General features: G+C 36.3%; 1 protein-coding gene across 1 annotated transcript in view; it reads left to right on the top strand.

The window, feature by feature from the left end:
- Positions 1-26,371, top strand: part of CSMD3 (CUB and Sushi multiple domains 3) — a 577,112-nt gene that overhangs the window by 305,706 nt on the left and 245,035 nt on the right. The window contains exons 14-15 of the mRNA XM_030971761.1: positions 23,688-23,870; positions 25,063-25,389. Of these exons, the coding sequence (XP_030827621.1) occupies positions 23,688-23,870; positions 25,063-25,389 (510 nt within the window). The remainder of the gene's footprint in view (positions 1-23,687; positions 23,871-25,062; positions 25,390-26,371) is intronic.

Genomic DNA, 26,371 nt, shown 5'->3' with positions numbered 1-26,371 from the left:
GTTGGAAGAGACATTCAAGATCACCTAATCCAGCTGTTCACTCAGCACTACCATTGCAAACACTAAACTACCAAACCAGATCATCCAGTGTCAGATCCAGACACCTCTTTAACATCCCCAGGGATGGTGACTCCAACACCTCCCTGGGCAACCTATTCCAATACCTGACAACACTAACAACGAAATTTTTTATTCCAATAGCTACTCTGAATCTCCCCTATCTCAGCTTAAGACCATTTCCTCTGGCCCTGTCACTGCAGACATAGCAGAAGAGATTGGCCCCCACCTCACTACACCTTCCCTTCAGGTACTTATAGAGAGTGATGAGGTCCCCCCTGAGCCTCCTCAGAGATTAAACAAAAACAGCTCCCTCAGCCATTCCTGCTAACACATATTTCCTAGGCCTTACAAGAGCCCTGTTGCCTTTTTCTGGGCACACTCCAGCACATCATTGTCCCTTTTAAAGTGAGTGGCCCAGAACTGAATGCAGTACTTGCAGTGAGGCCTCCCCAATGCTGAGTACAGTTCTGCAGGTAACATATGGACAGCCAGACAAAACTAGCTTATTCCTTTTGTTTCTTTGTTTAGCAAGCCAGAACTAACCTGACCAAAAGGATCATCATTCCAGTCTTCCTCAGTGACTGTAAGCCTCCTGTTTCCAGTGAGACCAATGCTACTGAAAAAACTTAACACCTCATCTTTATTTTAAAATATGAGATTTAGCTATACCTTTCATTTATCAAGTGGGGGGGTGTGGGGGGGAAGCCCAGACTTAGATAATAATTCAAAAAGAAAGAGAAACCTAAAGATTTAGCTTTTGCCCAAATTGGCTATTCCTAAGACATTTGGAGAGACACAACAATAAGATAAGATAGTTACTTAAGATAATTTTGTTTCCATTGAATTCTGGTTGGCTTTATGCCCATGATCATAAAGTCAGCCCTGCTATCTCTAGTTTTCAATTGTTAACACGGTCAAAATTAATGTATTTAAATCTACTATTTTTGTGCTAAAGTGTCACCCTAGTTTTTTAAGATTTTCTAGGCCTTCTGATATGGACATTCTTATGGTGAACTTTTCCAGACACTTTCTGTAAATAACTGATTGTTTTGTCTTCTTTTATGGAGGAGGAGAAAGTTGATAGACTACTGGTTTGACCAGTGTCATTGGAGAGGTGTCCCTATCACCCTCCAATCCACTGTCACTTTTGGAAAACTATAAATGTTAGAGTCAAAGAATAAACTTCCTCTTTCTTGCTTCACCTAGAGAACCATGGTGTGCTTGCATTCTTGCGTGTCCGATAGTGACACTAAAGGAGGTACTTATTGTCATCTGTGATGTGCATCCGTTTACAAAAACTTTAATTTCCCCCCTTTTTCTACTAGTTATGATATTTTTGAAAAGCCACATTTATTGTAAATAGGGAAGATTTCTTGTTGTTTGCTGACACATTAGTTATATTATTTTATTTTTCTGGAGCATTTCAAGTAGCATTCTTTCCAGACTTAAATGATCCTTTTATAAAATTGTCAAAATGCTATAGTATGGTTGAATCCTAGACTGATTTATTGAGGCCAGGTAAAGAAGATCAAGATTTTGGTACTGTGTTGTGACCCAAGCTGATAGTGAAGATGAATCACAGCAATATAGCGTGATCTGGGCCCAGTGAAGCTGCAATTTCACATTACTGCTGTCCCTCTTCCACCATTACTGAACTACCAGTAATATACTTGAAGTACTTAAGAAATTAATGTGATTCAATAATGTTAGGTTTTGTTGCTAAAGAAACCTCTTTTAATGAGCAGATCACTTTAGTGTATTTCAAGTATGAATTTACTTTGTATCCAAGTTTCTTTTGTTCAGTGAAATGCATGTATACTTACAGTTTCCATTTGAGATAAGTGCTTCAGTCACTTGACTAAAGGATAAAAAGGATAAATGAAGTAGCTGTTTTGTTGAGTTTTTCTTAGCTGCTTTTCAGCTTTTCATGGCAACTTGTCTTCAGAATTTTTCTGTGAAAGGAAATATTTAGTGGCAGACTTTAAGTTTTAGAGAAATAATGAGCATTTGACTTAAGATCTAATTTCAAATTCCTGTAATTTCATTAAAACTATTGGTAGAAAGTGAGGGTCAGTGTGAAGGAAAGTTAACTCCTCCTAAAGTAATGGAGTTGGTGTGGACAAATTTAGATCTTGAGCAGTTTCATAGAACTGCCTATTGAGAAGCAGAGGTGTCACCACAGAGTAAAACATAACCTCTCAAAATCATAATGTGGCTATAGAATAGCCACAAGGCTATTTGGTGACAAGGTGAACAAGGTAAATTCTCAGTAAAAGGCAGATCAAAAGCATTTTGTGCAGAGAAGTGTTCCATATCCAGCTATTTTGCAGAACTGAAATTTACTGGATGTTTTAGTGAAATAATTAAGTGTGGGTTACATCCCATTAGATCTCTTCTGAAAAGATCCAAGAATAAATGTCACTCTTTAGACTTCTAATTTTTCATGATTTCTAATGTAATTTTATTTTTACTACTTTCCTATGTTTAAGCACCACTTACACCACTACTTTCAGTAGTAGAAGTGAGCTGATTATTGATGAAGTGAACATTTTTATTCTGGCTAAGGGGTTCCTAATCTTGTTGGAGATTCCATTGTCATACATTATTCAGACCTTTCAAGTGAAAGTTTGGCCTGTTCAATACTGCCATCATGAGTTTGCATTTATGAAATCAAATAAAAATGTAGGAATGTGTTTTTTTCAGTTAGACTTGCTGAATCTGCTTTTGAGAAACTGGCATCTGGTAGAATGTATCTGACTTGTGATTTTTTTCTAATACTCGTCGGCCTTCAAATAGGCAAAACAGTTTCCAGCTGTAGAACACAAAGAGCCACAAATTTGATTCCTTTCTCTCCATAGAGGTTCCCTTCAACAAAGGACATTTCTTACTTCTTTTGCCAGCTTCATTAAAACACTCATCTTCACAAAGGGAATGGAATGATGTCTTGCAGAATTTGTAAGTGACATTGAGGCCAACTTATGATAATGTTATGTATTTCCTTCTCTCATTCTTTCATTTTCTATTTCTGTAATTCATTTTCAGGCCTCCATTGGATGACAGTGGACATATACATGGTATATTCTCAGTCCCTAAACCCGTGGCAAACCCAATTTACACTCTGCCTCCTGGGCCAGTGAATGTAATTCAACGAGACTTAGGAATCCCCATTAATTTCTATATCTAGAAATTATAGGGAGCTGTCACTAATAAAACTCATTTTAATAGAATGTCATAAAGTGTAACTTTAATGCAATACTCAGCACTTGATGTTTTCTGGCTGGTTTTAAATCTGTTATTTTGTGTGCATGAGTTTCAAATCACTAGAAACAGTAAAGGCACTTAAAAGAATTCCAAGGGATGCAAGGAAGTCTAAATTATCTGAATTTAAATATCTTTCTTGGTGGTCATGAGGGGAGTAGTTTTGTTTGTAAGTTGAAGATGAGCACATGCTACTTGTTGGAATTAATTTTTATGTGCTTTTCACTACTTTGCCTTTGAGGTCATTGTCTGCTTTTAATTTCCTTGTCATGACTCCATGACTGTCACAAATGTTAATGATCTTGAAATTGCAGGAATGATGTAGAGATAATTATGCCACACTTTTTTTCCTAATGATTCTTACTGTAGGTCCAAAAGATTTTATGTTCTGTGGTAGCTCAAAAATTAGGCACACAATTTTCATTTAGTTTGTGTTTTGAAAAATGCATGATCCATGATGTTGCAGTTCTAGCATATGAAGGAGGTTTGCAGGCTGCATAATTTCCGAAGTACCTCACATGTCCCTCTTATAAAGCGATCTACTTAATCTACTTAACTTCCATGGAAACATGGAAAAGTTAAAAACTGTGGTGGCTCTCTGACAGGACTTAGTCATGGTAACAGTCTTGCCTGCCAACCTTTTTTGCAAAATTGGGATTCTCTGAAAAAAAATTTACAACTGGATTCTGCCTATCATTGAAAAGCAACAGTTACTTTTCTTTATTTTTAGTCAGTCTGTGTTCAAATGGTGGACCATGAGGGAGATTTTGTCCTATTGTAGTGAACTTTTTATACATGACTGAAGAGACTACATTATGCACATCAAAAATATCATGTTCACTTAAAAAATCCTGACAGCACAAGTTAAAGTTAAAATAGATATTCTGGCAGTACTTTTAGTATCTACTTTCTCCTCATAAACTATTGTTATGATCCAATAAGTGAGAGATGCCTCTGCCCAAATTGAGTTGCAAATGAGACCAAATGCCAAAGTCAAAATTACAAAAAGTAGTTACCACCCATGAATCCAGCAGCATCCTTTCTTCACCCTGGACTTCTCAGTGGTGGGGTTCCCAGAGTTGTTCTTCTGGGGGTAACACCTTTGTACAGTCCAAGTTCCAGGTATACTTGGTGCTAATAATGCCAAGGTTGTGGATTCAATCCCGGTACTTGCCATTCACTGAAGAGTTGGAGTCAATGATCCTCGAGGCCTCATTTGTCTCAGGATATTCTGTGATTCTCTGTATGAGCTATTATTTCACCATTTGCCACAGTGGGGACTTTTGCCTGGATGCCTTAACCAGGATGTACTAACCAGACTGTACCCCTGTCTGGCCTGGAATCAGCATCTTCATGTTGCAAATTTCTCCCTTATGGGCTCATTGAAGTTCCTACTGTGGTGGCTCATTTTATGGCAAGTTCCTTCTGTGGCCTCCACAGTGTTTTAAGAGAGGCATCTGCGCTCTTTAAGTCCTTAGAACTATTAAAAAGTGCAATATCTTAATTGGTGATACCCTGCCACGTAACAGAAAACATGACTACAAAATCTAAGCAGGCCTTATCTGATAACTGCTCACTCTTTTCTGGTCTTTATAATCCTTAAGGCTTATTTTTGATAGAAATATTTGAATAGGTTTGACCATAAAAAGCATAGGGGAACGCCAGAAAAAGATTTTATCTAAATGTCGTTTTTTTGTAGGCCTTAACTAGATGAGTGACTAATACCTAACATAAGCGTACACAAACCTAATTGAATAACAGTATTTTGAAAGCAAGACCATTTCTTCATTAGATAACTGTCACAAAAAATTTCTATTTTTAAACCTAAGTAAGATTGGCTGTGTGCTCCTTTTCTTAAAATTCAGACATTTTAGATTTGTTTCTGATATATAATTATTTCTTTCATGATTTAAAAAAATCCTATTTCTGTTTAGAAAATTAGGCTCAAATGTAATTAATATTTTAAATTCTGACAGAGTTCATAATTACAGCTTTGAGGTATTTAAAGTGATGTCTTCATTTTAGTAAAGAGATACTTCATATATCCAGTACTATTTTATAAATCAGACTGATTCTGTGGTAAGAAAAGCATGAATCCAAAACCTGTTTATTCTCTTGAGACTTCTATGTTATTTTGGCACCTGAATGGGTGATGTTTGAGTGATGCACCAGCACATGTCACGGTGATCCTTTTCCACTGTGCTGGAATTGGGATTTTTTCATAACCTGTTTATCCTTAGACCTCTGACTCAGTCTGTGCTGCAGTAGTTTGCTTTCAAAAACTACGAGTGAAAGATAGTGTGATAGAGCTGAAAAGTTTATTTAAACAATGTGTGACATTTCTGTCTTTACTTAACCTACCTATGGAGTGGATTGAATTCAAAAAGCAGTGGATGGGTTTTATAGGGGGCAGTCTTTTTGCAAAGTTGATTTTTCAAAAATTAAGAAGTATCAGTATGTAAGTTACTCATGAAAGCTTAATTCAGTCTCTGTGCACAAATTCATTAGCAGAGTCTTTAATTACACAGTCACACAGTATTTCCCTTAGGCTCCCTGCCTCCTTCATTGCATTGGATGAATGGTGTCTTGAGTATGTGGCAGCTGTTTAATATTTTTAAGCTCATCATTCAGGTGTTGGCCTTTGCTTTATTTACTGCACAGTCTTTTGAAGGCTGAAATAAGTACACAATTATTCTCTATCAGTTTTAACATATATATGATCTTATTTTTAAATTATAACAACAAATATAATAATTGTTATTGTAAAAATTGTAATACTTTCTTCTCCACTTCAAGAGAAAAAAATATCTTAGTGTTATATGTGGAGAAAATGGGATAAGAATAAATCAGAATTAGTGGCAAAACTACTGTACTTTCTTATTGCATTATGTGCAACTCAGCTTTATTGCTCCTAACCAAACTGCAATATTAGGTGATGCCTTTTATCTCTCATGTACTTTTCTGTTATTTTTTATTGCTCAGGCACCAGACCACTCAACCTAGACACTCCAAAAATTAAATACACATGAGAGATGACCACATGTTAAAGTTGTGGTTTTTCATTCTTTCCAGGCTTATACATTAATTGCTATTATCCATTTAATGGTGTTAAAATTTATATCACATCACAGCCTCCAACCTCTTAGATTCTCCTCATCACATTTTTAACTGCAACAGTGTGTTCTTGGGTCCAGGTGTCTAGAAGGACATTTTACTAGTTAGTTTCTCTTCCCTGTAGAAAATATCTCAAAAATTTTCATCACAAGCTATAGTCTAACTTTTTGAACAAGAGTAACTTACATAAATAAAACTGGGTTCATCCATAAAACTAGTATTTAAGAAACTGCTATAAATAAATTTATTCCATCCACATTTTCCCTACAATAATCCTTTATGTCTTTTTTTTTGTTATACAGATTTAATACCTAACTATCAGTATACTGATCTTCTTGCCAGGCAGTAACCTTTGGCCAAAGGAATTCTGCTTTCTTTGTATTGTAGTATCTGTTAGTTTGCCTGAATGCTTATTTCTCAGACCAAGCTTACAGTTACAATATCAAGGGGTAACACATTGTCCTAATAGCTTCTGATAGCTCCTCCCAAATTAGTTGCCCTTCAGGTGTTTTTCAATAACTCTCAGAACAGCCTTCTCCGTAGTTTTACCAGGCACCGAAGTGAGACTGACAGTAGTTTCCAGGGTCTTCCTTCTTGCCTTTCTTGAAAACTGAGATGCATTAGCCAGCTCCCAGTCAACTGGTACCTCTCCAGATTCCTAAGACTAAAAAATCACTTAGAGAGGTTTCCCCATGACATCGGTCAGTTCTTTGAGTATTCTTGGATGAATCTGACTGGGATCTAGATGGAGCAGCAGATCCCACACAAGTTTGGAGTTTGCTGGGAGTTTATCATATTCGCAGTCAATTCCTCCAGGTCAGGGCAATGGGACACCCATAGCCCATAATCAGTGTTTAAGACTGAAGCAAAGGTAAAACTGACCATCCCTGTCTTGTGTCCCTGTTTTTCAGGTGATCCTCTTGCTACAACAGGATGATGTTATTTTTCACTACCTTTTGCTATCAATGAATTTTAAAAAAGCTCTTTTAACTGTCCCACATAGTTCTGGCCATATTCAGCTCTAACTGATCCCTGGCAACATGAATTTTCTCCCTGCAGTGGAACATAGCCTTTCTGTATTCCTCCTATGTCACTGACCTTGCTTTCACAGGCAATACACATTATTTTTTTCACTTGAACCCCAGAAGACCCCTGTTCAACCAAGTGAGCCCTCTGCCTTGCCTGCTTGATATTTTGGAATTCTCTGCTCCTGTACACTAAGCAGGTGGCATTTAAAAAGTGACCAGCACTGATGAATCTCAGCAGTTTCAAAAGTGTCTGCTCTTCTTACATCCAGAGGTGAAGTTTTTCCTGACAGTTCATCTCTGGTCACTGGAGATTATAAACCTAACTGCTTTATTTTTCCTATAGCAAATATGGTCATCAATCACAGCTTGACCCATGAGCCTATTAGGATCCCACTTCTGACAGCAAAATAATGTTAGGGTAAGATTATTAAGAGATGCCTCTGCCGGAATTAAGGTGCAAACAAGACCACATGCCAAAGTCAATAGTATGGATTTTACTTAACAGTAAATGTGAGGTAGCAAGATAGATAGAAGAGAAGAAAGAAAGGGGGGAGAGGGGAAAGGAAAGAGTAGGGGGAAGAGAAGGGGAGTGAAGGACAGAGTGGGGGGGAGGGAGAGAGAGAGGAGAGAAGGGGAAAAGAGAGGTAGAGAGTGTATAAACAAAAGATACCACCACCTGGGTTCCTGCAGCATCTCATCAGCCTTTCTTCTTCTGGTCTTCTCAGTGGGGAGGGGAGGAGCGAGGGAGAGGCACTTTTATACAGTCTGAGTCCCAGGTATCCACAGAATGTAAATGCTGTTCCCACAGCTTGGGCTGATGTGTATAAGGACTTGCTTACTTTCTCACAGTTTGCCTTGGTGGGAATTTTTGTCTGGACAGGTTACCCAGATCTGTCTCACCAGGCCTGGCATCTTCTTGTTGTTGCAATCTGTGCTTTTCCCACAGTTTAAACAGTAGAATTTTGTTCTGTGTGCTAATTCCAAACCTTCACCTCTGTTAGGTCTGGTATTAATGCCCTCCTGTTTACCATCTGTGCTTAAATTCCTGTATGGTGGCTTATCTTTGACAGTACTTAAGACAGTTCATTGTGCTCTTCAAATCTTGACAGAACCCCTCTCTATTAACAAGAAACAAATCAGAGAACATTTTCCCTAGTCATCTCCTTTAGTACCTGTATCAAGAAATTATCAACCAGGTGTTCTAGCAATCTTCTGGACCTGTTTCTATCAGCTGTGTAGGGTTTGCAGTTACCATCTGGCAAATTGAACTCCCCAACTTCAGTTTGGTTGGAGAGACAGCCTTGATGGTGTATCAAGACCTCTTAGCAGTAGCCAAAACACTTGAGTGTCGCCAACATGTTCTAGCTGCCAATACAAAGCCCAGCCCTATGAGATCTGCTGGTGACTCCATTCCAGCCATACCCAATACACTTCACACTGCTTACTGTTGTTGTAGAAAGTCTGTCTTGCACTTTTTTCTCCTGAGATTTTTCCATGTCGAAATTGAGAGTAGTTTATTCTGCTTCACCAGAAAACAGCTTGTCCTCAAGTTACATTCTTAGACAATTCTCTTTGGAGTATGTGCACCAAAGTGATAGCTAAGAGAGGATTTAATTCCTTCCTGGAAGAGAAATATACAGGAAAAAATTTCATTGTTCTGAAAAGCATGAGCTCATAGGGGAAGCAAATAATTTTCTGATTCTTCTTTTACATAATAAAAACCAAGCTATACTGCTACTGATTATTTCACTGCAGGTGAAATAATGTAATACATTCTTTTTTCTTCTGTAAAAAAAAGAGTCTTAAAATGCTCTTTTGTATCACTTATTGAATATTACAGAAGCCTAGCCTAAAACTTGCTGGACAACCTTTATATTACTTTAGGATAAAGTATGACTATGTTTATTTTACTTTGTGTTGTGGGCATCTCCATAAATATTTTATCATGACATGCACACCTTTAATTTTAGTTTAGAGTTAGCATTATTTTACTGCTTTACCTAATGTCACTGTGCTGACTTTCAGCAGCCTAACTCCATTGTAACTTATGTGTTTTAAGGTTGGAATTTAATATTATTCACCTTTATTAATTATTAGGTACATTTTTAAACAATTTCTAATGTAAGCATATTTATTGACTTGTTTTTTTCTAGTGGAGGAAGAAATTGCTATGAGTAATTTAGCAAGAAGCCTGGGGCACTCTAGAACACCAACTTGTAGTGAATGTCTTTCAAGATGTTTTATCTGAGTTTTTGTTTTGTAAGCTTTCTTTCAAATGTCTTGTGATGTTTTCAGTCTCTGTGTTAGCTTAAGAGTATCATAGTGACATTTTTGCAGGAACAACTCTTATTTTCAGGAAACTGTCCAGTATTAAGGAGGTGATCTTTGAATCATCGAAACTATGGGCTCTTTTTAATATAATGCATGGAAGAGTGGAACTATGATAATGTAAAGGAGCAGATTGTAAAGGCAGTGCAAGCTACAGGTCTTGCATGAGATTGGAAAGTAAACAACAATTTTTATCAGCTTCACATTGAACATTGAGTTCTGACAATGAGAGTAATTGCTGCATAATTGCTGTTATGTTCTAAGAGTTTGGTGATTTGCTGAGGCCCAGGTGTATTTTATTTGCTGGCATATCACTTGGAATAATAAATCTATAATTATCTCCATCTACTTTGTGGGAAAAACTCATGCTGTACTCATAGTGTTACAGCAGAAGTGGCCCAAGGTGTTTGAGATTGTTAGACTACCTTGCCAGGAAATCATGCTCTTTGAGTCAGAAACAGTAAACAAGAAACTATAGTTGCTCTCTTGACTCATAATATTTATCACTGCTTCAAAATCAGTGAAGCTTCTGAGAAAGATAACAGATTTCTAAGTGCTGTTTAACTTCACTTTTTTCACTTCATCATCTGTATTTTAGTTTTGAAGTAAATGAAAATGGTAATAGGCAGCCTAAATAAACTTTATGGCCATCAGGCTATTCCCATTGTCATTTGCTTGAATCCTTTCAGCTCAGCTATCAAGTAATGTATGCACAATTTGAATAAAAATTATTGCATCTTCAAGTTCTCTGACATAAGTCCTTTAAATACTTTTTTTTTCAGTAACATAGAATGGTTTAGCTTGATATTTCCTGAATTTCATGAACTATATTTTCTCTTTCTTATCAGATTGAATGGAAATTCCATTAATAGAGACTATGAAAAATGAGGTCATTAGACCTAAAACAAAGACATTTTATTGTGTATCAAGGAAAATTAAATATTAATGAACTATTATAATTGAACTATTATAATTGAATATGTTTTGAATCAGTCTGATTCAATCCTTTTGTTTTCTGTGATCCTAGTTTCTCTTGTATTTCTGTTTCAATAAATAACATCACTATTTATATTCCAAGTTGTATAAGCTGTCAGTAAGGTTCAGTACAGGTTCAGTATAGCAAGTGGGTGGACAAGAGAAAGGAAAAACAAGAGGAAGAAATGAGGTGCTTCAGTATTTTTTACATGGTTATATTCAGTGTCCTGTAGTTGATATAAAGCTTATAGTTTAGAAAAGCCTTACACTATCCATTAAGTATCTTTATAATTTAGAAGCCACACTTTTAGTTTCAGTCATTATTGATTTTTATCTTTAAAATTTTGATATCAAATTGGATGTACGTGCAATTTGGAATGCTATACTTTCTTCTCATGCTCTTTAGATATTTCTTAGTCTTTTATTTTGTGTGCAAATACACACTTAAAGCAGATCACATGCAACTTATAGATAAATTGATTTCAATACATAGACTTAAAAATTTACTCTCATCATCACATAGACCTTTTTCTAATATTTTAATATTAAAGATTGGACACAGAGTCAAAGTAGTAATCTTTCTAGTGTAGAGGGGAAGTTCCTGTCTAAATTTTATTTATTCCAATCCTATCCATAAGCAAATAAACTCTTTTCTCTAATTTGTATATTTTAACCATAATAGAGAGTGAAGCAATAAAACATATTATTGGCAAAACCAATTCATGGCTTTGAGGATGAATCATAATTTCCTAAGTAAGATAAGAACTAGTTTAATTATTCTTTACAGTTTAGAAACTCTGAACTTTAACTGGTTTTTTAGGCTGAAGTTATCTGTGCTCAGTGGCTATCTCACTCAAATTTCTTATGAGTAAATTCAAGCAAAACACTTAATAGCTTTAAATACCATTATTTCAGGAAAATGCATTCCATTGTGACCAGTAAAAACAAACAAATAAACAAACAAAAAACCCCCATAACCTTTTTGATAAGTTCTAACTTTCTTGCACATTGAATCGGTGACCTGAAATTTGGCAATGGGATATCTAACCAGATTCGGTCTGTAAAAGTATGATTTGCATAGGCTTACTCACTTGTTTAAGAGGATTTAGCTTACAGAAACTGAAATCCCCAAGAGCTTAGTCCGAGCTGTAGTCTTATCAGAGCTCCTAGCAAGATTTCTGTCTCTTATTATTACTTTATTTTTTGAGGAGTAGGGGGTGTGAGAGCATTCCATTTGTAACTTGGAAAAAGTCTACATTCGACAGCCAGGTTTAGATGAAATTTATGTGCATCTCTGTGCTGGGTAACCTTGGCTGACTGCAATATGTCCACAAAGCTGCTCCCACTCCCCCTCCTCAGCAGAACAGGGGAAGAAAATAAGATGAAAAAGCTCATGGGTTGAAATAAGAATGGAAGATAACTTACCAGTTATTGTCATAGACAAACAGATTTAACTAAAATAAGTTATTTTGATTTATTGCCAAATAAAATCAAAGTAGGATAGTACAAAGTGAAAATAAAACTAAAAAATTTCCTCTGCCTCTTCTTTTTCCCAGACTCCACTCCTTTATTCCAACCTCTTCTAACTTTTCCTTCACCTGGGCAGTAAGGCTGGATTGGGAATGGGGAATGGGATTTGTGGCCAGCTCATAACACTTGGTCTTTGCCACTCCTCCCTTCTCATGCTCTTCCCCGATTCAGTGCGCAGTCCTTTGCGTCATTTGTAGTTCTTTAAGAGCTTCTTTAGCATGTATCTTTTCCATGGGGTGGAATCCTTCAGGAATAATGGACTGCTTCACTAGTTGCACATCCTTTCAGGGCTTATCCACTTGCTGCTATGTGGGGTCATCCACAGGCTCCAGCAGAGATCTCCATGTGCTGCAGACAGACAGACTGCTTCCCTGTGACCTTCACCATGGGCTGCAGGGGAATGTCTGCTCTGACAACTGGAGCACCTCTTCTGCTTCCTTCTCTGACCTTCATGTTTGCAAGGCTATTTCTCACATATTTTTATTGATCTTCTGTCACAGTTGCTTTGCAGCATTTATTTACCCTTCTTAAATATGTTATTACAAGGACATTGCTATTGTTTCTGGTGGGTTCAACTTTGACCAGAAGTAGGTCCTTCTCGGAGCTGGCTCTGTCCATCATGGAAGCAACCTCTTCTCACAGAGGTCACTCCTGCAGACCCCTGACTACCAAAGCTTGTCGTCTAAGCTCAGTATAAATGTATTAAAATTACTCTTGGGGCAAACCCTGCTTTGTGTTCATAGCACTGATCTGGGAACTGTTTTTTGTGTGTGTGTGTGTGTTTGTGTGTGTATGTTTGTGTGTGTTTGCCGGAGAACGGTATTTGTTCTGTGTTTTGGGATTGGGGTTTTTTGTGTGTTTGGTTTTAGTCTTTTGTAGCCTCATTTTGGAAAGATATAGTTGCCTGGTCTCAGTAGGGAAAAACTGATTGAACTAGAAAGCAGTAGGTTGAAGGATCACGGGACCAGAAGCTTGGGAAAGAAAGCAAGCCACATAAATAAGTCTTGGTAACTGTTCCTCTAGAGACTTTCCTTTTCACTCTGTTCCATGACCTTCTGAAAAAGGCAAAAGCAAGGTGGAACTAACAGTCTTACATCCTGACTAGATGTTTAGCTCATCAACACTGAAAAAGTTTAGGTGACAATAAAGTTGCTACCAAATTAAAACCTTGGTAGTGATCTATAGTCACATGTATATTCAGAACATGGTACCATTATGAAAGGTATCAGAGGACAAATGTATTGATTGCCATTAAAGAAGAGTTGCAGAGCTGGTGCAGGTTGCCTTGATCAATAGATTTGAAAGAGTCAACAGATAATATACTAGCTGCAAATAGATTCACTGTTTTCACAGACCAACTCTGTATGTATCATAGATACATTCTTGATATTAGCTTCAACAGTCTTGGGTTTGGACTTGTATCTGCACACATTTACCATTAAAGATGAAAAAGAAGAGCACTATTTACAGCAAAGGGATCAAAATTATCTGACTCCCATATTGCCAGAAAAATATTCCTTTAATTAGTTCATTTTCATTTTCATTTATATGTTCTTCGAAAGCATGCTGACAGTTGGAGAGGAAGCTTTTTAGTCCAGTGAAACATTTTATTTTCCCAAAGACTTTCTTAACTGGAGTGACAGGCCTTAGTCAAATCATCAATGACACAAATGAGATTCCTGTTACTCATATTATGAAAGTAGTGTATTACATGTTCTTATCATAACCTAGAATACTTCGTAAACATCAAAGAAGCACATTCTCTACAGCTCAATCTCTTTAGGATGATTAATGACATGCTTACATTTTATTTAGTCTAAGGAAGAAAACCAGTCTTCTTTTAAAATGAGAAAGGCCCCTCCACTTAAATAAAGATGATTCAGACACAGAAATTATAGAACTTGTCTAACTGCTAATAAATGTATTTTAGTCTTAATTCTACCTTGAAAATTAATTCAGAAATTTCTGTATATGGTGACTACCCATTCATATTGTTTTTTCGTTTTGACAGGTCAAGCAGTAACCACTGGTCTAAGGGATATTCTGTGTATTCACATTGAAACTGTTCATGTGAAGGATTACAGACTTAGATAAAATTCCTTACTATTATTTTTCCATTTATTCCTCATTGAGATTGTCTAGTGTCTATGGTTCCAAAAGGAAAGCTAATAATATAGTTGTCTGCCACTAAAACTTATACTAAGGGAGAACTGCTGAAATTCATAGATATTTTTTCTCTTTAACAAAACTACTTTATTTTTTGAGGTTTAACTATGTGATATCACACACCAGAATGTCAAACTGCATTTTAAGTTTTAAATTTAAAAAGTTACATGAAATGTTCTTCAAATTATTCAGTGACCCATCTTTGGTCCAGCTAAAGTTAGGTACATTGAGGAAAAGTCATCCTGAATTAGTTAACTATGCCCCAATGTAGTTGCTTTAGATTGAATTAGCTGCATAATTAAAGAAAATATAATATGCCTCCTTCCATCCCATTGTCTTGATTCTTGGTAGAGGGAGATTAGCTGAAGAAGAAAGGTGTGATTGATTAAAAGCTCTAGTGTTTGGGAAGGAAAGGGGATTAAACAGGCAGACAAGAATGTAAAGATACATATACACACTGGAGTTTCAGAAGAACACAATGTCTCTCTTGACATGCATCTTCACATCAAAATTATACTGAAACAAAGCATGTATTACTTCAATATGACTGAAGGAGAAAGACCATACTGATAGGGTTTGGGACAGTATAGTTATGAAGGCAACAGAAATCTCTTGAGGCAGCATAGATGAAATACAAACATTGTTGCTAATTCTCACAACTTTAACTGAAATTCTTTAGGAGATAAAATACCAGCTGTTTTTGCAAGCAAATCTAGAATTAACAAGACACTGTGATTTAGAAGTATTTCAACAAAAATTTAGGAAATACTCCTGTTTTTTTTCATTTTTTATATGAATGAGAAGTCTCATGGTGTGATTAAATTGTTTGTGTGGATAGAGTTCTACATAACAGTTCGTCTTCTAAACCTAAATTAAGCAAGTAACATTTTATTGGAGGTGTGGTTATTATTTAAAGCCCCACAGGGCTCATTCATTAGCCTGGCCAGCTTATTTCTGGCTGACTATTAAATAAGTCAACTTTAGATATGGAACACAGTCCTAAATAGGAAGAGAAGGAATATGTATGTCCATAAAATCTATAAGTACCTAAAATATATAACAGAACATAGTTATGAAATATATTTTGCTGGTGGTAGAAAACTTCAGATAAATTATGGAATAAAAATCATGTTGATATATCTGCTGTCCCTCTGAAAAATCTATTGTCATGAAGAATGACTGTAACTTGTTTTCTTTATACTAGAAATGTTGAGTGTTTGTGATATACTTAAAATGTTACTTTTAATGGTGTCTGCCATTGTTTTCTTACTTCATTCTCAGAGAATCTTCATCTGACTTTCCAATGAGTGTCGTTAGAAAAATTATCCTTCTTTAATTTATTATCCCCATTTTTTTCTTTGTGAAATGTTCACATTCTGGCTCATCAATTTATATGATCAGGAAATGAGAAGTACCCTGACAACTGGCACAATTCAGCAAGGACATATAAAGTTATGACCACCTACATAGCAGGGAAAGAATAACTCTTTTTTTATAGATTTCTTTTCTCCCCATAGAATTTGAGCAGAATAGAACTGACTCTATACCCTTGAATGGCTGTTCTGTATAGCACATTATAGACTAAACATCTCATTAATTCATATAGGTAAAAGACTGTGTGCTTAAATCCTCCTCATCATCTCCTTTCCGCCCTTTGCATACCTGTTTCTTCTGTAGAGGGACCCAAGGGCACAGAGAAGGTGCTGGAATATTGTAATGGGGTCTCACCTGGAGCAGTCAGGCACAGATAGAGTTTTCTCATGGTTTGGCTACAGGCAACATTCCATTCTGTTTGTATTTAAAAACAATGCAAGATTCATTCCCTATCTTTACACTTGCCAATTGATAAAAAAATAGCCCCACTACATATTGCACAAGATTCTTCTTTCCTATCTTTTAGGCAAACAAGGAAGGGAAAAAGAAAATAAATATAAAATAAATATAAAACCTATTCTGGTCAGAATTGAGGGTGAGAAAATCACACTAGTTGTTCTGGGTCAAAATAGTGGTTAAGGTGAAACAGATTTTTTATATATCTGGATTTCCCAGGACTGGAATCTGTAGATAAAAATCTGATCATTAGAAGGAAATAAGGGTATTGATAACCTTTAAAATACAAGTGAACATCACATGGAAATAGACATTTTATTCTTTCACAGATGAGCTTCCATCCTTTGTTTATAAAAGTACTCACACTTAATAGCAATAGTAATACACAAAGCTATCTCTTTTATTTGAAGATAAATACAAATATAATATTTTGGAGAAGGAATGTTAAATTATTCAAATTTCTGTTTGTTTACCGATATCTAAACCCTATTACAAATAAATGTAACCAATCTCCAATCTATTACCATGTAAATTGGTAAGAATCATCTAAGACTCCTGAAATTGGTCCAAAACTGTTTGTCTGCTATGTGTCTTTAAGATTATGTTTTTTGAGTATACATACTATGAAGACACATGGTGTAATTTACATTATTTATTATCCTGGTTCATACTGAGAAATGTATATGTTCTTCATTCGTAAGTTATTAGGTTTTATTTTCCCGATTTCTGCTTTTTCTGTGCCTTTTCTCTTTAATATTTAAGTTTGAATTTTCAGGATAAGACAGATTATGTGTTGGATTGATTCCAGCTGAATGCCAGGTGCCCACCAAAGTGACTCTATCACTCCACTCCTCATCAGGACAGGGGAGACGAAACATAACAAAAGGTTTATGGGTCAAGACAAGGCCAGAATTACCATTCATCATGGGATGCAAAACACCCTTGACTTGGGGAAATTAATTTAATTTGCTGCCAATCAAAATCAGAGTAGGATAATGAGAAAGAACAAAATCTTTAAACACTTTCCCCCTGCTCCCCCCACCCTCCCAACTTCTCCCTTCTTTTTGGCCTTAACTTTATTCCAGAATTCTCTCCTCTCTCCCTCTCAGTGGCACAGGAGGACAGGGAATGGGGACTGCTCAGTTCATCGCACACTGTCTCTGCTGTTGCTTCCTCCTCATGGGGAAGGACTCCTTACACCTTTCCTCTGCTCCAGCATGAGGTCCCTCCCATGGGGGGGGCAGAATTCCACAAACTTCTCCAATGTGGGTTCTTCCCACAGGCTGCAGTTCCTTTCAATGAGCTCCACCATGAGTCCCTTTCAGGGGCACAGTCCTTCCACTATCAAAACCTTGGCATGCAAACCTAAAGATGATTATCGTAACACTGGTTCCATGGCCTTTGCAAGCAAAATTATACAAATTGCCTCCCGTATTTGAGATATTCAAGAACTGTCTGGACACAATCCTGGGCAATGTGTCTGGGATGGCCCTGCTCGAGCACAGAGATTGGACTGGATGACTCACTGTGCTCCCTTCCAGCCTTACCTATTCTGTGGTTCTGTGAAATATATGATGTTATATTTTTCCAAATTTTTGAATAAGAAAATCCCATATTGGGAACATAAGCACAACAATTTCACAACTAAGTTAGATATATGTCTTCAGTAATGTGTATAGAAATTGTATATACCATGGTATTTCAAAATGGGATTACATAAATTTTTAATGCATTATCTTGAAAAATGTCAGTGTGTCAATATATGGTGGTGAACGCCCGTAGCTTTTGCATAAAGAATTCAAATATAAAACAGCAAGTTTTATCTTTTTGAATTATATACTTGAACTTTCTTTTCACATATTAGTGTTTAGTTCATCCAATATTCTTTGTTTCAAAAAATACCATGTAATGAATTCAAATACTGTTTTACTGATGACTAAACAAATTTAGTTGCATGTCATATTTACTTTGATGCAGTCAGTAAAACAAATAATGAGCATTATTCTGAGATGTTGTTAAAGTAAAGAATGCTTGGTCTTGCTTGGTGTTTCTCTGAAGGACTACAGATTTTGAATCTCTGCTGAAGTGACAAGTCTTCAGTATTGCACTTTTCCAGTGTGCACCAGTGATCTCCTTTCTTTCAAAATTATTTTCATTATAGGAATCACATTCTTATCTTTTATTCACTCTTGAGTTACAGGAACGGAAAGATAGACAAGCTACCTCTTCAAACCCTAGCTCCAGTGCATTTCTGTCAAAATGCATTTGTGTAGTAAGTGACCATTTTTTTTCCCCAAGGCCCCCTTTAGTCACCTCCAAAATAGGCTTGTCCTTCACACAAAGAGAAGGGTAAAAGAAAAAAAAACATTCCTATCTTGCTACACTAGGGGCCATTGTAGCCTGGGGCTCTCCCTTCGGTACATCACTGGTTAGAAACCTGCAAAATCTTTCAGTTAGATATACAAAAGTAGTGTAAAGATAATTTAAAATGAAAGGAGATGGTTATCTTTATTTTCTTTATATTATTCTTTTACTCTTCCCTTAACCTGATATATTTTCTAGATATTTCTTGTTAGAACACTTTGGCATTTATTAAATTAATTCAGTGCTGAGAAACTGCAAACTGTATAGTTTCTTTTAGGATAATTGCTTTTTTTCAAACTTAGTGTCCTAAATAGTTTCAGCAGGAATTTATCTTTTTAAAAAAGATGTCTTTCAAACATCACCAGAAGTCATCCCTCCTTTTACTGTTAATGTCCTTCTTTCTGAAATCATTTCTGAAAACAAAAATGGATCTGTTTTCTATCTCAAAAAACTTAAAACACAAAATATGCCTGATTCATTGTTAACACATTTAACAAATTTTACTTATAGGTAGAGGTTATTTGCCCTTTTTATAAGGCTACAAAAGAAATAAGGACTATTTACCAGAAATAATATTATCATAAGGTGATGTTTTTTCCTTAGGCACAAATAGCAATACTTATCTTTTTTATCACAGCAGTAACGATCACAGGAAAGCAAATATCCATCCTAGTCATCTCATTGTAGCTACCATGAAGTGGAAATCTCAAAAAGCAGAATGAACCATAAAAGAGACCAAAAACCAATACGTAACACTACAAAGTAACCAAATGTAAAATAAAATACAAAAATGTGATTAACCAACAAATTTACTTTTGACTTTTCAAGGTAGCTGATATACATAATAAACTTATTCCAATTACTTAGACTAATATACTACAGAAATAGTATTTCTAAACTAAAATATACTCTATAGCAATTTCTGCTCTGAATGGCACCTTTTTTTACAACTGTATTACATGAAAGAGACCATTATAATTACTAATATTTTAGCCCAACAACTACACTAAGCAGTGGACTCTTACATGCAGTTTTATAGATAGGCATTCAAGTTATATTCCTGAAGAGTAGCCTATATACCTTCTCCTTCTCTTCACTATTTGGTGCCTCACACTGAAATTTCCAATTTTTTAGTTGTGGGGTTTTTTATGTTTTAATTATGGCATTAATAATTAAGCTGTCTGAAAATTTACTGTTTTTCTGCAAATCGTAAACAACAGTAAATTATTTCTATTTATCATGAATGAATTATTTACGATGAGGAACTAGTGTGTTTTTCAAGAAGACAGGGTCTGTCAGGCTCTGAATCTAACTGCTTAGGAAGTTTTGAAGCAAAATATGTAGTGCAGGGAAGCTGAAATCCAAGTGGTAGACCTAGCAGTAAAAGATGTGATTTTAATTTACTCCTTCGTGAATTAAAATAAATATCAATACACTTTCCTAAAATCATGCTATTTAAAGTGTGATTATCTGACGAAATCCCAGGAATCTGCTTGGATTTTTCCTCTCTGTTTTAAATAAGGTTTATTGGCATTCTCTAAAGAAATCTAAGTATTTACACTTCAATTAAAAAACAAACAGACAAACAACTAAACAGCAGCAAAACCCCAAACAAAACAGAAAATAAAACCAAATTATTTCTGCTCCTGTGGAAAATTAAGTAATGACAGAAATAGTCTGTTTCAAATTCAGAGATGAACTGATGCTAATAAAAAATTTAGAAAGTGTATAAAAGTGTTGCAAGTAATGCATCCAGGAAAGTTTTAAAAGTAATGAAGGAAATATTTGCTATAAATTTAAATTAACACAAATGGGATTTAGGAATGGTTTAATTAATTTAAATCCATTATTCATACAACATTTTGTTCAACTTGATTTTGTTTATGAAAGGAAATTCAGCATAAGGCTATGGATGTAATCTCTCAAATACAACAATCACATAGAATTTTTTCCCAGCTAGCTCCTGTAAATGATTTTATTCTGCCTAATCATTTTTTGAATGCAGAACAGTTCCTTTAAGTCCTAAAAGGGATAGTTTTGGTCAGCTACGTATCTTTTCAAATTTGAGAAGAAAGCATGGAATCTCTTGCCCAGCTACATCAGAATAGAAGCCCCAAAAGAGAGTAAATTGAAGTAGGTATAAATACATTTACTGCCTACATTTACTATACATTGTTTGAGAAAACTACAGGAAGGTACATGGTGTAGTCACTTGCTAGAGAACTAGTTTACAGAATTCATTTGTATATAGAATGTATTTGTTTTCCCAAATGAAATATGAAATGACTTAGACACTTAGGATGGTATTCATCTACCAGGACAGACTAGCAAAACTTTATATTTCTTGGTCAGTTAAAAACTAAGCAGTTCTGTAGGTCTGACATTAACAGTCCCATGAAAATTGATGACTGGAGAGTGAGTTTGTGTGTTCTTTGGGGTAGCTTATGTTGTTTCTTCAGGAAAACTGTAACTTTTTTTTTTTTTAATTAGGTTTGTAATCTCACGATAAATTGACCCTGGTTTTTTTTTTTGTTGTTTTTTTGCTTTGATAATAATAAATTATATCAATCGTTTCCTATAACTGTTTGGAAAAAAATACAAATAAACCAAAAATAAGTGTTCATGTTTTTTTGTGCTTTTTATTAGATGGTTTTCTTTTGTTGTTTTTGAGTTTTATTTATCCAAACAGAATAATAAAGCCTTTCAAAACTCTGTGGAGTATATTTTTAGATAATCTTCAAATCTTTTTCAGTTTCTTGTTAAAATTGAATGGTCTTTATTTGCTTCGTGTCACATTTCAATTGTATTTAGAACTTTAATATCTGAAAGCTTTGAGAAATCAAGAGTATGCTGCTGAAAATATGTCATGGTTTGACACTGGCACAATGCCAGTGCCCCATGAAAATATACTTCCCTGGTGTTCGCTGTGAGATGTGACCAGGAAATAAGCAAAGCAGGCCTCTACCTTAGGAAAAAAAAGTTTATTAACTAAACTACAAAAGGAGAACAAACCACACACACACACACACACACACACACACCTGGAAAATGAAAACTCCACAAAAAGCATTTCCTCCTCCCCTCCACCACATTTCCAATACATCTTCCAAATTTCAACTCTCCATCCATCACCCTGTAAATACTCAATTCCAGTCCATCAAGAGGAGAGGAGTCCTTCTTGGGGCCATGGTGACCTCTTCCTTGCATGCCCAGTGCTCTCACCACTGGACAAGGAACAGAGCTGCTTCAAGGGTTATCCTTTTAAGGGTGCTTTGACCAGTTCCAAAAAAAGCACAGTTTCCTCTCACTCTTGGGACCTCTTGTCCCCCCCATACTTGTCTACCCCCTGGGGCCGGGGGTCTCCAAAACTGAGCCCCTCTCAGTTCTGAGCCATCGCCTCCCCCTGCATGCAGCCTCTGTGTTGCGAGGAAGCATGGTTCTGTCCATGGCTGTACCAAAAGAGTCCAGCAACCAGCTACTCCATCATCTCTTTCCGGCCTCTTCTTTACTCTCCCAGCCTCACTCACTGCTCCGACTGTCATTCTCTTGCCCATTTCCTCTTTATCATCCACTCCATCTCCCCTCCGGGAAAGGTCCAAATGCTCTGTGAGGTCTTCATTGTCCAGAAAGGGGTTAACAAACTCCTGCACTCGGCCAGGCTCCTTCCTTGCTGCACTCCCCCCTTCCCCCTCCTTCTTCACAGGCCGATATCACTTCAAGGCCACAGGCCCGTACCAGCTTTCTCTCTCTCGTCTTCTAGCTGGGGGGGGTGCTGCCAAATCTTCTCGGGGCCTCTCTCCTCTGTCTCTCCTGGGGGGCTGCCCAACACCTCCTGGTGCCCCCACCACCCTTCCATCCTGAGGGGTCAGGCCTACCTCTGCCGGGCGCGGGTTTTCTCCTCCCCGCCCAGCTCGAAGCCGGGCAGGGGAGGCCTTGCCTCTTTGCTGGCCGGAAATCAAAGAGAGAGCCCAAGGGAGTGCTCTGCTTCTAACCCCTGTGTTCTCAGAGGCGCATCCACCCTCAGTGGCCAAGCCTGGTGTCAATTTAAAATCTGAACACCTATTGGCCTCTGGCCACTCCATTCCCAGAAAACCTGCTTCCTGTAAACCCACGACAAAATATTACCCTAGAAAAATTGTTTGAGTAAAATCAACACACTTGCTATTCTGTTTTCACCTTGTACTCAAACTATCATATATGGAAATGTGAGAAAAAGAGAAAAGGCTTCAAGACCTTTCAAGAGAAAACTTCAAACTACGGTACAGGGGTGTTTTTTGCTGTCATTACATGTAAATTTTTAGATTTTTCCATGCCTGTAACCACTGAAAGTTCAAAACTGGATGCAGTTTGAGAGAATATCATAGCTCTAATATGTGTTGAATTAGTAATCATTCAGATTCCTTGCTGTTAAGACTACTGAGGAAAAATGTTACTTGACTATAGAGGAATTATATTTTGCATATGTTTACATAATGTATCTGTATATAAATTTGTATATTTATTTATGTCTAGCCTCCTTTTTTTACTGTGGGCAATTCTTTTGGTGCCACCACTCCCTTATATGCCATGTCATTGGTACCTCAATTTGAACTGTATTGGAACATGGACAGTGTTTACACATTGGGGGACTGGTCTCTGTTTCTACTTTTAAGTGTTCATGTTCTACTACCAGTATTTTACTTAATGATATTATGGTTTTAAATTTTATGAAATAAAATAGGACAGAAATACTTTTCCTCATATCCTTTAATTTTCAAGTATTTTAAAAACACAAAGAATTTTGATTTTTCTAATCCCTTGTAGCGGTTTAAATGTAGCCAACAGCTAAGCCCAACACAACCACTTACTCATTCCCCCTTATGCTGAATTTCCTCCCTAAGAAGCTGGGGTATAGAATCAGACTCAGTGGTGCATTTTGACAGCTGTTCTTATGTAGATCATTTTAATTTGCTAAGAATTTTCTACATGTCAGCATATACATGCAACAAGTTTGTTTTATTCTTCTATGAATAAATTCCTTATTTATTTCAACAGAAATTGAAAAAGAAAGCTGTGGGGATCCTGGAACACCATTGTATGGTATTAGAGAAGGGGACGGATTTTCTAACCGTGATGTTTTAAGGTTTGAGTGTCAGTTTGGATTTGAATTAATTGGAGAGAAATCTATCATTTGCCAAGAAAACAACCAGTGGTCTGCAAACATACCAATCTGTATTTGTATGTACCACATATTTTCTTCTTCTTATTTTTAAGGCATTGTGATAAGCTTTACTTATGGGTAATAATTATGGGTAATTATTTGTGTGATTGATTTCAGAGTAAATGTAAAATGCTATTAACTTTCCTGACAGGATGAATTTACTTTTTCTTAGCAGGTTTGCCTAATGTACATCCCCAAGGGACAGGTTCTAAAACTGCTAAAACATTTTTTTCTCTTATACCAAGTCTTAAAGCAATTCTCTTTATGTGCTTTGATACAGTGGTTTATTATTGGCTTTTTTTTGGTAGAATTCTGTTGATTTTATGATGTAAATTATGCATGATACAATTTTGATAGCCAGTCTTAAAGTTTAATATATTTCCTCAGATTAGAAGTCGCAGAATGAAATCAAGAGTTTAAATTATTTACATTTCCCCCATGTATTTTATATAAATACCTATTAGCACTTAAATTATCATAAATATTTATAGCACTCTTCCAGCAGCATTCTATAGCATAAGTAAAACATTTGCATTATATAGCATAAGTAAAACATTTGCACTATATAGAATAAATTGTATTATATAGCACAGGTATGTAAAATGTTTTGATACTTATTTGTGGCAGCACCTTTCTTAACTTTTCCACTAAATGGTATGGATCAAATATATTCAGAGTGCAATCAGTTGCTTTCATCTCTGTAACTCAATTTAATATGGCTCAGCTGAATTTATTGAATATAATATGTTATCCTGATAACAACAAAACATCTCATGTCTTTGAGGCTTCTGAATTTCTTGTGCCTCTGTGTGAACAACAAATGATAAGGGCACTATTGACTTTCTGCCCCTTTAATGTGCTCAGTGGGAGGTCTGCTCATCTAAGCAGTTCCCTACAAGAGAAAATAAGTGATGCCAAGTGATTTTTATCAAGGGTAAATTGTAAGGACTGCCATGGATTTCCAATGCAACAAATACGTTCTGTATTTTTTTGTGGGCTCTGCTTGAGAGGTAGTTTTATTGAGAAGAAGGAAACATGAATATTGAGACAACAACCTTCTTTCCAAATTCACATATCACCACAAATAATGGATTATTCAGTTGAGGTACTCAGAGAGTTTTAAGATTTGTTACAAAAAGTTAGCACTAAGAAAGTCCTTATTGAAGGGTTTTAGTCTGTTATTTAATTTATCTCTCCTTTTTTTGGCAGTTCCTTGTCTTTCCAATTTCACTGCACCGATGGGAACAGTTCTTTCACCAGATTATCCAGACGGATATGGGAATAATTTAAACTGTATCTGGACAATTATTTCAGACCCTGGGAGTCGAATTCATCTCTCCTTTAATGACTTTGACTTGGAATCTCAGTTTGACTTCCTTGCAGTTAAAGATGGCGATTCTGTAGATTCCCCCATAATTGGAACATTTACTGGTGCTGAAGTTCCTTCCCATCTTACCAGTAATGGTCATATTTTGCGTCTGGAATTTCAAGCTGACCATTCAATGTCAGGACGTGGATTTAACATCACTTATAACAGTGAGTAATCTTATTTTTTCGCATGTGTGGTTTTGTTTTCAACATACAGTCTAGGAGATAGGCTTAAGTATTTAAAAATGATGCTATGGTAATGCAGCTTCAAGTAAATTCTATATACCTAAAAGTTCCTAATATATGTGTTTGGATTATTCCTCAAATACTGTGCTAGGGCTGAAAATAAACGTATTGCTCTCATTTATGGCTTTAGAGATCATTGTGATAGGAGTGTTTGGCAGGGTGACAAATCAGGACAGTTCCAAATTGTATAGTAGGACCTTACTAAATTTGCTGACAATGCAATGCCACATAATATTAATCACCACCACTGCCTGTACAAAACTGTTCTTGAAAACTCATATGCTCAGCTGTGAGCTTATGTTATGGCCTGGAGCTGATGGCTGCAATCTTTACTAGCTCCTAGTCATGGCAGTTCAGCGAGCAGCCATAGGAGCTCTTTGATCAGTCAAACCACAATAGACTTGTCTTTTTTTTTCCTGTTTTACCTTCCTTACTTACTAACCACATAATAATAATTGAAAGTGATATCAAATATCCTCTCCAGTATTAAATACCATTACCTTTTTGCTGCCAAAACTGTTACATTTCTTCTGAAACACATATGAAGAGCTGCCTACCTTGCATTGGTACCAAGTAATTTGGTATTTATTCCACACTAAAATCCAGACAGGATATATTCCCAGCTAGTGCAGACATGGTGATGCAAGGCCATAGCATGAATAATTGCAAGATACACTGTGAAACTTTCCTGGAAGCATATGCAAAATTAAATTTTGCCATTCCAGCAGTACCTGAAGTATTAGACTTGCTGCTATGGGTAGAGTGTGATAGGAATAAGAGAACATCTAGTAGGGGGTTCAGCAGTACCCTTCAATCACAGCTTCCCCACTTCATGAATCCCCCCACATCTGGAAATTTGGATTTCTTTCTTTTTCTTTCTTTCTGACGGTAGGGGTAGCAGAGT

The sequence above is a fragment of the Camarhynchus parvulus genome, chromosome 2 (assembly GCF_901933205.1).
Source record: "Camarhynchus parvulus chromosome 2, STF_HiC, whole genome shotgun sequence".
Classification (NCBI taxonomy): domain Eukaryota; kingdom Metazoa; phylum Chordata; class Aves; order Passeriformes; family Thraupidae; genus Camarhynchus; species Camarhynchus parvulus.
Note: the sequence above shows the minus strand (reverse complement) of the source record. Positions and strands in the feature narration are given on the sequence as shown.